Source organism: Mesocricetus auratus, unplaced genomic scaffold, assembly GCF_017639785.1.
Source record: "Mesocricetus auratus isolate SY011 unplaced genomic scaffold, BCM_Maur_2.0 Super-Scaffold_100003, whole genome shotgun sequence".
NCBI lineage: Eukaryota > Metazoa > Chordata > Mammalia > Rodentia > Cricetidae > Mesocricetus > Mesocricetus auratus.
In genome coordinates, this window is record NW_024429188.1 from 34,547,740 (window position 1) to 34,565,110 (window position 17,371).

At 42.2% G+C, this 17,371-nt stretch overlaps 1 protein-coding gene across 5 annotated transcripts in view; it reads right to left on the bottom strand.

The window, feature by feature from the left end:
• Positions 1 to 17,371, bottom strand: part of Gk (glycerol kinase) — a 76,984-nt gene that overhangs the window by 58,608 nt on the left and 1,005 nt on the right. For all 5 annotated transcript variants that reach the window (XM_013120534.3, XM_013120535.3, XM_013120533.3 and 2 more), the window contains exon 2: positions 161 to 234. In XM_013120534.3, coding sequence (XP_012975988.1) covers positions 161 to 234 — 74 coding nt within the window. The remainder of the gene's footprint in view (positions 1 to 160; positions 235 to 17,371) is intronic.

Genomic DNA, 17,371 nt, shown 5'->3' on the forward strand with positions numbered 1-17,371 from the left:
TTTTGCTGAACCACTAGCTTCATTTCTTGACCAATCCCAATCTCTCAGGTCCTCTCAAGATGGTTTCTGGTTAAGTTTACTATACCAATCTACATAGTACATGGGCTGAGAAAAACCGATAAATGTGACATGTCTTTACATATTAAATCAAGAAACATACCCTTCTCTTGGGAATTCCTGTTTTATTTCTACTTGATGATGACTAAGAAGTTCAGCTGTTTTTGAATTGAAAACCTGAAAAACACATTGGTATAATAATGCAGATTGATATAAAATCTGTTTAAAATGAAATTCTTATTAACATACAGAAAACATTGAATCAGATGAAATGGCCACCAATGATGTTTGGCTTGTTCTTCAGACAGAATCATAAAACAGTACAATGTGGGTGGCTGTAGAGATGATTCAGCAGTTACAAGTACTTGCTGTTCTCCCAGAGGACCCCAGTTCAATTCCCAGCAGTCACTTCAGATGGCTCATGACTTCCTGTAATCCCAAACTTGTGGGTTTGTATAGGTGTACCAGTGGGCTACTTTGAAGGCATGAGTTCATTAAATAAATACACAGGCGGGGCAATGCATACATACACACAGATAAACACGTATATACACACATAAAAATAAAAATGTGTCTCAAAAACTTGCAGTGTCACATCAGAAATAACTTCTCATAACTAGGGATGGTGGGGACTCACATCTGAGAACCTAGTACTCAAGTGGTTAAGGCAGAAGAATTCACAGTTTGGGGTTAGCCTGAGCTACAGTTGAGACATCTTGTCTATAAAAACTATAAACAATTTCTCAAAGTGGAAATGAGAGCTGGAGAGATGCTCGGCGGTTAAGAGCACCGACTGCTCTTTCAGAGGACCCTGGGTTCCATTATCAGCACCCACAGAGCAGCGCACAGCTGTCTGTAATTCCAGTTCCAGGAGATTTGATGCCTTCTGGCTTTCATGGACTTCAGGTAAGCAAGTGGTGCACAGTCATACATGTAGGCAAAACACCCATACACATAAAACAAAAGTAAATCCTTTTTATAAAAGTGAAAGAATTTCTCCTGAGATGGCATTGTAAACATGTCAAGGACCTAGGACTGGGAAGGATATAGGCTTAACAAGGCTATTAAACTGCCTTCTCCATATATGTCTTTACCCATAGATTAATGCTATTCTTCTTAGTGTTCTTCAAAGACGCTTCTTAGAGCTGTGAGTGGCAGCTAATTCAGAGATTCATTAGTGGTCAAAGTGTCAAGAATAAAAGTAATGATGGATCTGGGCACGCCTTTCATCCCAGCACTCGGGAGGCAGAAACAGAGGCAGACAGATCTCTCTGAGTTCGAAGCCAGCCTGGTCTATAGAGCTAGTTCCAGGACAGGCTTCAAAGCTACACAGAGAAACCCTGTCTTGAAAACACAAAACAAACAAAGAAGAAAGTAATGATGGGTGACAGGACATCTATATCATCCCTCCAAGGCTCGTGAAACATCAGAGAAAAGGGGACGAAACAACACAAGAGCAGGAGGATGAGTAGGTATGGCACAAAAAGATATCTCTTGGACACCACATATTTGTTGCCCTCATAAACTCACTACAGTTGTGCTAACCCACACAACACGTGCACAACATTTGATCGATCAGTGGTTCACCATAGATGCAGAGGGGCTCATGAGGCACCACCCTCTCTGACCTTTGGCACCCATGCTCATACGAGCAACTCTAATTAAAATCAGTAGGTTTCAGATAAAAGGAGTAAGTACGAGCAAGAACTTCTTGGGCAGAAGGGTTTCAGCAGAAAATAAAGGAAGAAATGAGAGGGCAAGCAATGGGCATGAAAGCAACTAAAATTCACTATACACATGATTGAATGTGTTAAAGAATGAATTTGGAAACACATTTAAAAGGATTTTCCCCAGCACTCGGGAGGCAGAGGCTGGCGGATCTCTGTGAGTTCGAGGCCAGCCTGGTCTACAAAGTGAGTTCCAGGACAGCCTCCAAAGCCACAGAGAAACCCTGTCTCGAAAAAACCAAAAACAAAAAAAAGGATTTTCCCTGAGAAAACGAAACATAATTTTTTAATGAGGAAATTTCTGTCAGTTCTGTAACACAGGCATTCTGGAGATTTGAGGCAGGAGCAATGTCACGAGTTTGAGACCAGCCTGAGTCCAAAAACATTAATAATAACAACAACAATAATAATAATAATAATAGTAGTAGTAGTAGTAGCAGTATTGGTGCATGCCTTAAACCCCCAGCACTTGAGAGGCATAGACAGGTGGATTTCTGAGTTCAAGGCCAGCCTGATATATAGAACAAGTTCCAGGACAGCCAGGGCTATACAGAGAAACCTTATCTTGAAAAAAAAAACAAACAAAAAAGCAACTCTTTATCCCTAAATAAACCAAAACAACCCTCCACAAAATAGAAATTAGTACAGCATAGACTTCCTTAGTGAACAGAAAAACCAAGAATAATAAAGTTGATATAGTGTTGATGGCAATAGCAGTTTTCAGTCCTCGTTCATCTCACATGAGAAGAAAGATGCTTGTACAGGATCGGTACGTGTGAATTCCTTTGCAGGGAGATTCAGTGGTGCCTTTAGTAAGCTCTTTTAACAGGAAAACAGAGCCCTATCAGCAGGGAGAGAAATGGTTAACTGGATGTCTCATCCTCCTAGGCAATCTCTCAGGCATCTGCGTCATAAATCAGACACTTGATATAAAACATTAAAACCAGGGGATGAAAATTAATGAAGATATATAATTCACCACAATTTCAATGAAGGAAAGCAGCACTTTTTAAAAATTTAGCAACATTTTTTCTTAGACATTATTTCTACCAGTTAGTACCTGTACTTGAACACCAATTTTCTTATGGTTTCAGAGTAAGAATACACAATTTAACTAAAATTAACTCTCCAAATCATTGTAACTATAGAATAAAGTTCATTCCTAATTAGTTCAGAGAGTAGTTCCATGCCTCAGTTTCTTGTGGAGAAAATACCTGTTTGATACAGACTTTAAAAAAGCAAAAATAAAGAGAAAATACTCTCTGGCCAGTTACTTCCTTCCATTATTGGGATGCGCACCAGTTTTTCTGGAGAAGTGATAAATAAAAAGCAAGAAGGCAAATTCTAAAGTTCTTTGAGGAGATAAAACATCTTGCAAATCAAAGGTTAACCTACCATCATAAAAAATAAGCTGACAGAACCCCATTTCATATCTTAAGATTTACAACTCAGTACTAAAGTATGTATCTAGGATGTAGGCTCAATTGGCTGTTTTATTTACTGACATATCCCCAGGACACAAAACAGTACCTTAAACACTTATTGAATGTCTGATAAAATATGCTCTATTATAAGGACTTACTGGAAAAATTATCAGATAAGAAATAGCAGAGATAGGTGTGGTGGCTCGCATATATTATCTAATAAACTAGGAATCAAAGGCAGGAAAATTGTTACTACAAGTTTGAAGCTAATTTGGTCTTAAATATCTACATATTGGGTTACAGGTCAGCGAGGGGAAGAGAGCAAATAAATAAAACCATCTCAAATAAACGAGAAGGGGGAAACAAAGGAAATGATGGATAAAATGAGACGGCAGAGTACAAGGGAGGTGTAGTTCCCACAGGAGAATGCCTGCCAAGCATGTACTAGATAGGCCTTGGGTTTCATACTGTATAGATGTAAATGTAGTGGTATACACCTATAAGCATACAATTCCAGCACTTAGATGGTAGGAACAGGAAAATCATACCTTTGATCCCAACACTTGAGAAGCACAGGCAGGAAGATCACTTTAACTTCAGGATCAGCCTGATCTATATAGTGGGCACTATGCCAGCTAGAGATACCCAGTGAGATCCTGTTTCAAAGTAAATAACAAACAAACAGAAATGGAAGGATAGGAGCTATGTATGTATGGTAAGGTATACCTATAATCTCAGAACTAGGAAGGCTAAGGTAGGAGGACTACCCACAAGTTTGAAGTCAGCCTCAGCAACATGGTAAGTTCCAGGTCAGTCTAGGTTGTCGTGTGACAGCCTTTCTACGGTTTGGAGGAGACCAGGAAGACAGTTCAATAAAGTAATCTTTCAAAAAGATAGTAGGGAAAATGGCTGAGGAGATGGCTAGGTGTGTAACAGAACCTGAATTGGAATAACCAGCACTCATAGTAAAAGCCAAGCATGAGTTTATGTGCCTATATTCTGAGCATTGCATGGTGAAGACAGGTATATCCCTGGAGCTCAATGGTTGGCCAGCCTAGCCAAAATGACAACTTTCCATATCAGTGACTCTGTCTTAAAGGAATAAAGTGAAAAGTGATACAGAAAGACTCATGTTGCACTATTCCTGCCTTGGCATGTGCATACATGGACACATGCACTCATACATTCACATGTATGCAATGTACACACCACACACATGCAAAAAGAAAAGAAGAACATACCCTTTTTCAAAGCCCAGCATGGCCATAATCCCAGCACTCACAGTGCTGAAGCAGGGAGATTAACATAAATTTGAGAACAGCTTCAACCACATAGTGAGTTCCAGACCAACATGGACTACAGAGTGGGACCCTGTCTCAAGTCCAAGGAAGGGAGAGAGAAGGAAGAAATAAAAATGATCAAATAGTCACATAGAGGTTAGGATATAGGCCCACAGTACATTATTCTTCACATCTCTCTGGGTTCTCGTGAACAGTCTTAAGGAATTCTATGGTGGAAGTAATTAACTGTACACTAACTGCAAATAAACAACACACCACCCGTAGCTCTACTTGGCTGTTACTGGCTTTTCCCCCAAGTTGACTTCAAAGGCCAATGTCAAGCCTGCCATCTGCAATACTGGCACTTGAAAGGATGAGGCAAGATCATGAGTTTGATGTCAGCCTGAGCTCCAGGAGACCGTGTCTCAGAAAAACAAACCAAACCAAAGCAAAGCACAGTGAGGTTATGGGAGTAAGAAGACATGCTAGAGATCCTGTGGCCCAGCATTTTCAAAGTGCTATGGCTTTACTAGGACTTTTCAGGACACGGGAAGGAAACAACACCTTCAGTTGAGCCTGCAGACTAAACCCTACGTGCAGCTTCCAGCTTCCAGTTTCAAATTCTTCAAAAACTGAAGTTAACAACAGAGTTAAGATGAAAACCAAAAGACATTACCAACTGGAACCCGTGGCTCTAATACACTATACTCATATTTACCAGGTGAGAGCCAGACTGAACAACACTGACAAAAGGCTAAGGATCAGACTTCTCAGTACCAACTTCAGTGTATGCTGGCTAGTTTTATGTAGACTTGACACAAGTCAGAATAATCAGGGGGTAGGGAACCCCAGTTGAGAAAATGCCTCCATAAGATCAGGCTGTAGTCAAGCCTATAGGGCATTTTCTTAACTAGTGATTGATGGGGAAGGGTCCAGCCCATTGTAGGTGGTCCTGCGGTCTACAAGAAAGTCATGAGGAGCAAGCCATTAAGGAGCCCCTCCTCATGGCCTCTGCATCAGCCCCTGCCTCCTGGTTTCTGTCTTGCTTGACTTCCTGTCCTGACTTCCTTTGATTATGAACTGTGATGTGGATGCATTAGGTGAATCAACCCTTTCCTCCCCAAGTTGCTTTGGTTAAGTAATCACAGCAATAATAACCCTTAGACAAACCTTTTCCTATTTTGACACCATATTAACAATTGTTAGTTTTCACCATCTATCCCATGGTAGTGGCACAGGGAAATCTGACACGGAACTTCTAGGGCTATGAAGAGAAAAAGACACATCTCATCTAGACATGTGGGAGTCAGGGCTCCCAGAAGAGTTAACTTCTAAACTGGTTGAATAGAAATGTGGCCACATGGGGCAGAAAAGTGCATGCAAGTGGGGTGGACAGGTGGGCAAGAGCACATAATGCTCTCTACTGCTAGTGGGGTAAGGCTTGGCCCAGGAAACCCACTATATTGTATGTAGGGAAAGGGGACCAGCCAAAGAAACACACCCTGAGCAGAGCCAAAGAAACACGCTTTGGCCCTGCTGCAACCAGAACCAAAGAAATGTACCCTGACCCTGAAACCAGTGCCAAAGAAACACACTTTGTCCCTGGAATCAGAGTTGGTGAAAGAAATACACCCTGGCCCTAAAACTAGAACCAAAAAGCTAAAAAGGACCAGAAAAGAAACACATTTTGGCCCTGAAGCCAGAGACATATCTGACTCTAAACCTGTGCAGAAAACTAACCAATCCTCCAGCAGGAGCTCTAGCCAATCTGAGCTCAGCACTAAAATCTGACCAATCCCCACCCTGAAAGCCCTATATAAACCCTGTGTCTGTTCAGTTTGTGGCTGTTCGTGCTACCCGGTTGTCCTCTGCCACTCTCCTGGATTCTTCCCTTCCAATAAACCCCTTGGGTGAGCTTTGGGTGAAGACCTTCTTTTGAGGTGGAGCAGAGGTGACCCCTGGAAGAGCAGAGACAGCAAGGCCGTAACACTTTTGCCTGGGAAACCTTCCCTTGGCAGACTCTCCAAGCAGAGCTGAACTGTATCAACTTCACCCTTGAAACCCTCTCCTGCTGCAGCAAAACTGCTACACTGGGCAAACATCCCTAGCTGGAAGACCCTGTCCTTCAGTAGCAGAGCAGATACACTGGGGAAGCCTTTCCCTGAGGCAGGGCTGTAAGCTGCTATGCTTACTGCTGCCTGTGGTAATCCTTGGCTCCCGAGCTCCAGGATACCTTTCCATCTGAACTGTGTAACACTCAGTATTCTGTGATTCCCAAGTGCCAGAATATCTGTGCCACTGGATCCATCCAAAATTCCTACATTGTACCTATAGTAATAATAAGTGTGACATATGGAGGGTTCCATCAGGAAAGCAGCAGCAGTTGCAACTGAGACTTGAAGTCTAAGTACTGAGGCTGCAACAGGGAAAGAGGAATCATTTAGAGAGGACATATGTGGCAGACTAGCGTGTGTTGACAGCATTTACAAGACAAAGAGAGTAAGTGCAATAGTTGCAGGACAGGAAAAATATAACCAGATTGTAGGTTTCAGTTTAGACAATGCTCATTTGAGATGTTGCTCTGGCTCAGAGTGAGGATGCCCAGCAGTCAGCTGTTCTATTCCAGGTCATCCATTTAAAGAAACATCTATTCTCAGAATTTCCTGTGTACCAGAGAAGTGGACAAGAACTCCACGGTCGGCATAATTCAGAGACAAAGGGGCATAGGGGCTAAAGGCACATGAAGCCTGGGGAGGTTAAGGCCCAGCCCTGCCCACATCAGCTGTTTGATTTTCATTCTTTCTGAGCCTCACACATTTTCCACCTGTGAATGGCTGGCCGAGGTGGTGCATAATTATAATCCCAGCACACTGAGAATGAGAATTTTAGGTCAACCTAAGGTTTGCTATACAGTAAGATACTTCATTAAAAAAAAAGTCTGAATAAAAATAATCAAAAGCTAAGCATGAAAGATCATATCTGTAACCCCAGCTCTTGGGAAGCTAAAGCATGATTCTGGTGAATTTGAGTTCAGCCTGGAGTATATACTGAGTCAATCAATAAATGAAATATATAAATACCAAAAATGAAATGAAATTGTCAGATATGGTTGCTTGCATCTATAATCTCAGAACTTGGGAAATAGAAGCAGGAGGATCAGGAGTTCAAGGTCATTCTTGACTACATATTGTATTTAAGGTCATTCTGGGCTAAATGAGACTGTTTTGTCCCAAAGTAACAACAAACAAATTTACCTCTGGGCATCATGTCTCAACTCCGGATTTTGTTCTGGGGAGGCTTCAGGTATAACTCAGTGGTAAATCATTTGCCTGAGTCCTGATTTATATTACCAGTATCGAAATCATAAGGATGTGGGGCTGGAGAGAGGGCGCAGTGGTTAAGAGCACAGGCTACTCTTCCAGAAGAAGACCAGAGTTTGGATTCCAACACCCACATGGTAGCTCACAATCCCCTCCAACTCCAGGGGATCTGATGCCATCTTCTGGTCTCACTGGGTACCAAGCATGCATTCACACATGCAGGTCATCAACCAGACACACACAAAAATTAAAGTAAAAGACAAAGAGAGCAAGAAAATAAAGTTAATGTATAGGGTGGGGATATAACCTGGGTGGTAGAATGTTTGCATAAAGCCCCATATTCAATGCCCCACACGGAATAAACCAGGAATGGTAGTACAATAAAGCCAGGAGAATCAGAACTTTGAGGTTATCTACAGCTACTGAGTGAGTCTAAGGCGAGCCTGAAATTGTGTACATAAAAATAAAAGTTAATGTAGAAAAGTGTAGCTACAGTATAGTGTAGCTACAGTATAGGTCCAATTGTGGTTTCCAGCACTGTATTTGTTACTCCTCCTTCTACCTTTTTATTCTGCTTACTGCATTACCTAGAAATACTAGGAGCAGAATTAGATGTTACAAGACCTGAGCTAAGCAATATGGCACAAACTTGGGAGGTAGTGGCAGGAGGATGCTAAGTTCAAAGCCAGTCTTGACTGGGTAGCAAATTCAACGGTTTGGGCTATGTGAGACTGTTTTACAAACTTTATTTTTAAAAAAGCCACCAGATCTCCATTCCACCTCTACAACTAAGTTACTATTCAATTTCAGAGACAGTGTTAACTGCAGAGCGGAGGTTATTTTAAAAGTCTTACAATAATCAGCTGAAATGTATTGATTTGTACATTCCCTGACTTGTAAAGAGTCATAGAATGATTACATACATGCTCACTTTCACAAGTGGCCTGTAGGTTTCCCGCTGCCATTCTATGACTAATTTAGCCATACCATCATAAACATGCATATTCATTTTCCTGCCCACGCAACCCCTCCTGCCTACTCTTTTATGGTACACTAAAATTTACTATGTGATAAGACATTATTCAGGAATGTAGGCTGGGTGTGGTGGCACATAACTACAATCCCACTGTTTGGGTTTGGAGGCAGATGGATTAGCAGCTCAAGGTCATCCTTAACTACGTGACCAGTTCGAGGCCAGCCTGCAACTCTGTGTCAAAATAAAAACAAAATGGATTGAGAAAACCATTTTATACCAACTTGGATGATCCAAAATAAAAATACTAGCCACAAATGTATTGCATTGCAAAACTGACAAGAAAGGGCTTAATGGCTTAATTCCACAGAAGATAGCACATGAATTAGAACACTTTTCTTTTCTTCAGACAAGGGACAAGGTCTGACCGCATAGCCTAAGTTGGTCTCCAACTTGCAATGCTTTTGCCTTGGTATCACAAGAAGATAACAGACATGGGGGCTGGAGAGATGGCTCAAAGGATAAGAGCACTGGGTGCTCTTCCAGAGGTTGTGAGTTCAACTCCCAGCAACCACATGGTGGCTCACAAACATCTATAATGAGATCTGGTGCCCTCTTCTGGTATGAAGATAACAGACATGAACCATCACATCATTTCCTAAAAATGAAATTGCAAGGGTCAGTAAGAGTCAGCAGGTACAAGCAGGCATTTGGTGCCAAGCCAGAAAACATGAGTTCAATTCCTGGAACTTACATAGTGGAAGGAAAGAACCAGCTCTGGCAAGTTGTCATCTGACCTACACAGAGAGAGAGAGAGAGAGAGAGAGAGAGAGAGAGAGAGAGAGAGAGAGAGAGAGAGAGAGAGAGAGAGAGAGAGAGAGAGAGAGAGAGAGAGAGAGAGAGAGAGACAGAGACAGAGACAGAGAGACAGAGACAGAGACAGAGACAGAGACAGAGACAGAGAGACAGACAGAGAGATACACAGAGACACACACCCCCACCACCAAATAAAATGTAATTTTATACCATTTTTAATGAAATTGGGGCCTAGAGAGATGCCTCAGTAGCTAAGACCATTTGGTGCCCAACCCTGAGAACCAGACTTGGGAAACCAGTATTCGTACGGGGTAGCTCCAGCTCCCAAGTGATCTGACAACCTCTTCCGGCCTCTACAGGCACCAGCACACACAGGTTCATATACCTACACAGACACATACATACAGATACATGCACACAAAAGTAAAATAAAGTCTTAAAAAGAAAAACAGGGGCCAGAGAAATGGCTCAGTGGTTAAGAGCACTTATTCTTCTAGAGGAACAGAGTTGAGTCCCAGCACCCACAATGCAACAGTTTTCTGTAATTCCAGTTGCAGGGGATCTGATGCCCTCTTCTGGCCTCTGTGGGTATATTTTGTATGTGGTACACAGACACACAACACAGGCAAAATGCTCCTATATACATCTAAAACAAGATAAAAATAAAGATGTAAGTGAAATTGTGTTAGCACAATGGCTCAAGTGTAAAGGTCCTTGCCGCTAGGCCTGACTACCTACATGATTTCAATCTTCAAGATCCACATGGTGAAATGAGAGCACAAACTCCTGCAGGTACACATGCCGTGTGTGTGCTTGCGTGCGTGCGTGCGTGCGTGCGTGTGTGTGTGTAATAAAAATGTAATGAGATTGTAGGCTAGGTGTGGTGGTACACACCTGCAATCCCAGCACTTGGGAAGTAGAGACAGAAGGATCAGGAGCCATTCTTGGCTACATACCAAGTTTGTGGCCAGTCTGGGATGCATACAATCATCTGAAACAGGAATAACAACACATTTGTAAAGCAAAGCATGTAGCTCAGTGCTATCGTGCTTAGGTAGTATTTACAAGGTCCTGTGTTTGGTCCCTAGTATCACAAAAATTTTATTTCAGCACATATGCAGACATCTAATACAGCCAGTGGCCAAATTTTAAATTTTTCTACGTTTCTCGGTCAACACATCTCAGCCCCTGGATGTTCATGTTGATTCATGCACTGGCTCGTGTGTAGTACGTAGCTATTGCATGCCTTTAGGGAAAAAAGTAAGATATGGCTCAGTCCTTCAAGTTCAAATTTGAAAGCTTCTAAAACCTGGGCATCGTGGTTCTTTTCTGTAATCGCAGCACTTAAGAAGGTGAAGCAGGGTCGGGCAGTGGTGGTGGTGCATGCTGAGGCACTTGGGAGGCAGACACAGGTAGATCTGAGTTCGAAGCCAGTCTGGTTTACAAAAAAAGTTCCAGGACAGCCAGGAAAAGGAACCCTGTCTTGACAAAAGAAGAAGAAGGTGAAGCAGGAAGAGATCCGTATGTTTGAGGCCAACCTAAGTTACATAGTGAGTCCCAGGCCAGCTTGGACTCCAGTGGTAAGACTGTCTGAAAAGAAAAACAAAAACAGATGTGGTGAACAAGAGAGAAAAGAAAGAGCCGGGCGGTGGTGGCGCACTCCTTTAATCCCAGCACTCGGGAGGCAGAGGCAGGCAGATCTCTGTGAGTTCGAGGCCAGCCTGATCTACCGAGCGAGTTCCAGGACAGCCTCCAAAACAATACAGAGAAACCCTGTCTCGAAAAACCAAAAAAAAAAAAAAAGAGAGGAAAAGAAAGAAGGAAGGAAGGAAAATAAAGAGGAGAGAGAGAGAGAGAGAGAGAGAGAGAGAGAGAGAGAGAGAGAGAGAGAGAGAGAGAGAGAGAGAGAGGCATCCATAAGCTTTCTGACACCTCTAAGTATAATGAGACACTGGGGCCAAGGCACTGTTTCCTGCCAAAGTAAGCACGGAACTACCATTCTTGTCATCCTTCATATACGCTGGCTGTTGGAACAAAACGATTACACAACCATTATCCACGGTGACACACCTGAGCCCCGCCCAGGACCCACTGAACCTGAGTCACCAAATGATCATAACCCACAGTACTTATTCAAAGCAGTATTTACTCATAGCTTGTGAAAGCAATTTGTAAGAATATATTTCTCCTGGTGGACAGTCATTCATGTATGCTATAATCCTATAATCAGAAGTGACACCCGCCTGGCTGGGTCCTTCCTGAATCTCTCCCCTCTTCACCATTCTCCAGGCAGTACTTAGTATAATCTGCCTCAGAGTATGAGACTTGGACTTGAATTCTTGTTCTACCAGTTTTTGCTTGACCTTAGGCCCAATCCTCAAATCCTCAGCCACAGTCTCACAGGCTCATCATCCATGTAAAGGTTTGTCCCTGAATGCTACCTAGATCTCATCAAACGACGTGAGCCTAGGAAAGTCTTCAACCCTGTCCTTGACACACTGCAAGTCGCAACAGTCACCAAACCTTTTTGTAAACATTTGACTAAATGGGAAAAAATTAAGCTACCAAAGTAGAGAAGGAAGTTGACCGCTTAAGCTGGAAGTTTTTTCTCATAAAGAAATTGCCCCTCCTTAAAACCTGTTACACTAATTCTCTTTCCAAGAAGTTCCTACTCTACAACCTGTGTGCCAACACGGGTTCACTTTCCTATCAGAAACTTGGGGAATTTTGCTCTAAGGCGAAATATTTGCACAGGATCCCAAAGCTTAATTCATTGACAGTTCGATGAAGAAATAAACGGGCTAGGAGGAATGGCTCCGTGGGTAAAGGTGTGTGCTCTCAAACCTGATGACCTCACTTCAATCCTCCAGACCTACAAGGTGGAAACAAAAAAGTGATTCTCAAGCCAGGTGGTGGTGGAGCACAAATTTAATCCCAGAACTATGAAGTCAGAAGCAGCAGAACCTCTGCATCCGAGGCCAGTCTGGTCTAAAGGGAGAGTACCCAGTCAGCTGGAGTTATATAGAAATGTCTGTCTCCAAACAAACCAAAAAGTGACTCTCACAAGTGGTCCTCTGACTTGCGCACAAATGCCATACGAAGTGTATGTGCATGTGCTCACTTACAAACACATAGTAAATAAAAAGAAAATAAATGTAAGCCAGGCAATGGTTGTGTATACCTTCAATCCCAGCACTCAGGAGGCAGAGGCAGGTGGATTTCTGTGTGAGTTTGGAGCCAGGCTGGGTTACAGAGTGAGTTCCAGGACAGGCTCCAAAGCTACACAGAGAAACCCTGTCTTGAAATAATAAGAAATAGGTAAGAAAACTTTTTAGATCTGAAACGAATGGTCCATGGGTTAGAGAGATGGCTCTGTGGTTCAGAGCACTTGTTGCTCTTCTAGAGGACTCAGGTTTGAGTCCTAGCCCCCCATATACTAAGTTACAACCGTCTCTAACTCTGGCTCCAGGGGATCCAATAACCTCTTGTGACTTTCTTGGACATTGTATGCACACATGTAGTACACATATACATGCATGCAAGCAAAACACTCACACGTAAAAAAATAGAAATAAAATGGAACGTCTACTATTAAAATCAAAGAAATTAATCCAATCTGAATGAGGTTAGTTGTTTTGTTTTGTTTTGTTTGCATGGCATGGTGGCTCGTCTGTAATCCAGCCATCCAGAGGCAAAGGCAGGAGGACTACTACAAGTTGGGGTTCAGTCTGGGCTACAAAATGAGACATATTTGTCTTAAAACAGGGAGACAGAGAGATGGAGAAAATTTACACATTTTTTGTCTAGGTAAGAAATGAGAATCAGCCGGGCGTTGGTGGCGCATGCCTTTGATCCCAGCACTCGGGAGGCAGAGGCAGGCGGATCTCTGTGAGTTCGAGACCAGCCTGGTCTACAGAGCGAGTTCCAGGACAGCCTCCAAAGCGACAGAGAAACCCTGTCTCGAAAAACCAAAAAAAAAAAAATGAGAATCAAAATCAAGTTAGTTGACGTATTAAAGAAAAATAAAAATCAATGTACTAGTCAGGCATGCTGTTGTTTACCTGTGATAGCAGTATTGGGGAAGTAGAGAGATAAGGAACAGGTACTCAAGGTCATTCCTATTACACAGTGTGTTTAGGTCAATCTGGCCTGTGTGAAACTATTTTAAAAAATCAAGGGTGGTGGTGGTGGTGGTGCACACCTTTAATTTCAGCACTCAAGAGGCAGAGGCAGGCGGATCTCAGTGACTTTAAGGCCAGTCTAGTCTACAGAATTCCAGGTTAGCTAGGACAAAAAAAATTAAAAAGAGCTATTGGTAGTAGTATAGAAAAATGTATACAGGGTTGGGTAGGGGACTGAGTGGTTTAGTGCTTGCTTGGTATGTGTGAGGTCCTGCATTTAATCCTCAGCACCACAAAAATCAAGAAGTGTTAGGAGAAGAGAGAAGCTGTAATTAAGGGTTTGAGGAAAACTAAAGAGATGGATGGCTGTTGAACTACTATTTACAGGTAGAATAGAACCATAAGAAACAGATATGGAAGAGGAAGAGGCATTCACATTGGATGAAAGAGCAGAAATACAGCTTTTACGACTAGAAAAGGTTAGAAGACAGCTTAACAAGCCTATTGGCCTCTGGTTACTTAAATATGCAAGTTAAATGAAGACTAATTAGACTGTGCAAATATCTTTGCCTGTGTGAGCTCCCTATAACAGTTCATACACACTGCACCCTTTCCTGAGAAGGTAAGTCATTACCTTTGAGTCATCACTACAACATGGAAGATGACTCTTGGGAACCACCTCGATTGAAGCACTTATTCAGCAATTCAGCTATCTGCATTTTCCCAGGAAGTTCTTACAACCAAAGGAAACACTATCTTGTTTTTCCAAATTACCCACTTGGCCTTTGAAGTATTATTTCATAATTGTTTCTTAAGGAACTGACAATCACCATTTCTTTTTGGTCATTTATCATTTATTTATTGTTTCCTACGATACGGCCTCAATATGCAGTTCAAGTTGACTGAGAACTGAGCAGCCCAGAGAACTCTCAGCAGTCCTCCTCCCTTAACCTTCTAAGCAGTGGAATTAAAACTATGCACTGGAGAAATGGCTTGGGGGCTCTTCCATAAGACCCAACTTCTAGTTTTGAGCTCTTAGGTCAGGCAGCTCACAAATGCTTGGGACTCCAGCTCCAGGGGTCTCATTGTCCTCCAAAGGGACACATATACATGTGAAATACATACACACACACAAATAAATCTAAAACAAAACAAAATAAAAAACATAAGCTACCACATCTGACTTTGAATTAACTTTTAGATCTTTTTCCAAGCAGGGAGAAATCTTATGAACTTGACATTACTATTGTGCTCACGGAGCACCCAATAACTGCAAGCAAATAGTTTTGAGTGGCAGGTATCTACCAGGGGCCTTAAGTATTCTAGGTAGGTGCTCTACCAACAAGCAACAGTGCCAATTTTAAACATTTTGTTTGCTTGTTTTTATGTTTTTTTCCTGTAGACGTGTTTCTCTGTGTAGCCCTGGCTGTCCTGGAACTCACTCAGGCTGGCTTCCAACTCAAAGAGATCCTCCTTCCTCTGCCCCCCAAGTGCTGGGATTAAAGGTGCCTGGTAGGGTTTTTGTTGTTGTTATTGTCTTAGATAGGTTTCCTGTAAATCAGGCTGACCTAGTAGAAGGTGATTTGAATTTCTCATCCTTCTGCATCTACATACCAGATGTGTTGATTACAGGCCTATACCACCATGCTAAGCTTCTGAAACCTAACATTGTTCATGTTCCAAACTGACAAATGATTATAGCATTATGGGCTTGATAAATTCCTTCTCTATCAAAAAATGCCTTTAGGTAACAAAACATGAAGGACCAGAAATAACCTGTAGTGCATTAAAAAAGGCTGCTTAGACTACACAGGTAACAATATGAAGACCCCAAATGAAGGAAAGCTCAATCAGGCTGGCCCCCAAGATGGAAACCTCTAAAGTTATAAAATACTTACTTACATTCATATAGGGCAAAGGCTATACAAACTTGGAAACAATTATCATACTTGATTATCACATTATCATACCTTAAGTTAGTAGTTATTACCACTTAAGAACTGGAAAGATAAGAAAAAAAGGCAGGAATATTTCGCCAAAGATTTTTTTTTTTGGTTTTTCGAGACAGGGTTTCTCTGTATTGTTTTGGAGCCTATCTTGGAACTTGCTTGGTAGACCAGGTTGGCCTCCAACTCACAGAGATTCGCCTGCCTCTCCCTCCTGAGTGCTGGGATTAAAGGCATGCGCCACCAAAGCCAGGTCGTCAAAGATTCTAAAAACATCAGCTTTTGTCAAAATAAATGGAAGATCTGGCATCAGTGAGCTAGTATTCCTGGTTAGCAGATATAGCTGTCTCCTTGGCATGGCAAACTATTGCTGATGTGCTTGCTCCCCCCCCCCCCCCCCCCAATCTGCCTGGCATCTGCAGCCATTAGTGTGAGAAATCTTTTACAATTATTTTTGTTGTCCATTTATTTGTGTGCTGTGTGTGCATACCTCAGCACACACGTGGAGGGTAGAGGACAACTTTTGAGCATTGTTTCTCCTTCTACCACCAAGGCCCCAGGGATCAAGATCAGATCATTCAGATTGGCTGCAAGCCCCTTTATCCGCTGAGCCATCTCTCCAGCTGTCAGTACGGTCATTCTCAAATATGGCTTTAAAATGCAATTATTCCACCCACATGGCTGATTGTGGTGGCCTGTGCCCATAATCATAGTATTTATTATGAGCTGAGGCAGAATGACTGTAAGTTTCAGACCACCCTGTGCTACATAGTTAGTTCATGAATAGCCTGAGCTACAAGGCAAGATACCATCTCAAAACAATCAGTTCATGGAGACATGGCTTACTAGCCGCTCTCCCAAAGGCCCTTCCTCTGATTGCCATCACATGGTGGCTCACAACTGTCTCTAATTCAAGTTCCAGGAGATCTGACACCCTCTTCTGGCCTCCTTCGGCACTAGGTGCACACACGGCTCATAGACATACATGTGGACAGAATACATACACACATAAAAATGCATTAAAAAATCAACCTGAATATAAGACAAAATGAAATCTACCTTATGTGATCAAAAGATTAAAATGCAGATGTGAAACAGGGTTTGGGTAGCTCAAATCAGGGTTTAGTCACTAAGTAAGATTTAAATTGAAAGTGGACTGAGAGTTTCTCAATTTAGAAAACAGACTTCTCATGATCACCACACAATGCAGTTTTTAGCCAACTGTCAACTGAATAAAATACACATGCCATACACATATATATTACACACACATAACGTGTGTGAATATAAAACAGAATGAGCTGAGGATGAGGCTCAGTGGTAAAGTCCCTGACTGCCATGATACAGGCAAGGACATCAACCCCTACGGGCACAAAGTAAATAAATAATTGAGAAAATTATGTTTGATAAAGAACTAAGGAGGTAATAAATCACTAAATATTTACATCAACGTTTCAGGTTAGCCAAATGTCCACTGAAGCATGAGCTTTTCCCAACACTCTATTTACTTAAATTACTTTTAAATGATCTCACTCAACTGAGTGCTAGATCACCTCAAGAGCAAGTTGCCCAGCTGTGAGGGAGCATTGGCTCATGCCTGTAACTCCAGCACTAGCCAGGCTGAGGCAGGAGGATCCTGAGTTCCAGATTTTTCTGGGGTACATAAGCAGACCCCCATCTCGAAAAGAAAACAAAGAAAGAATGCTA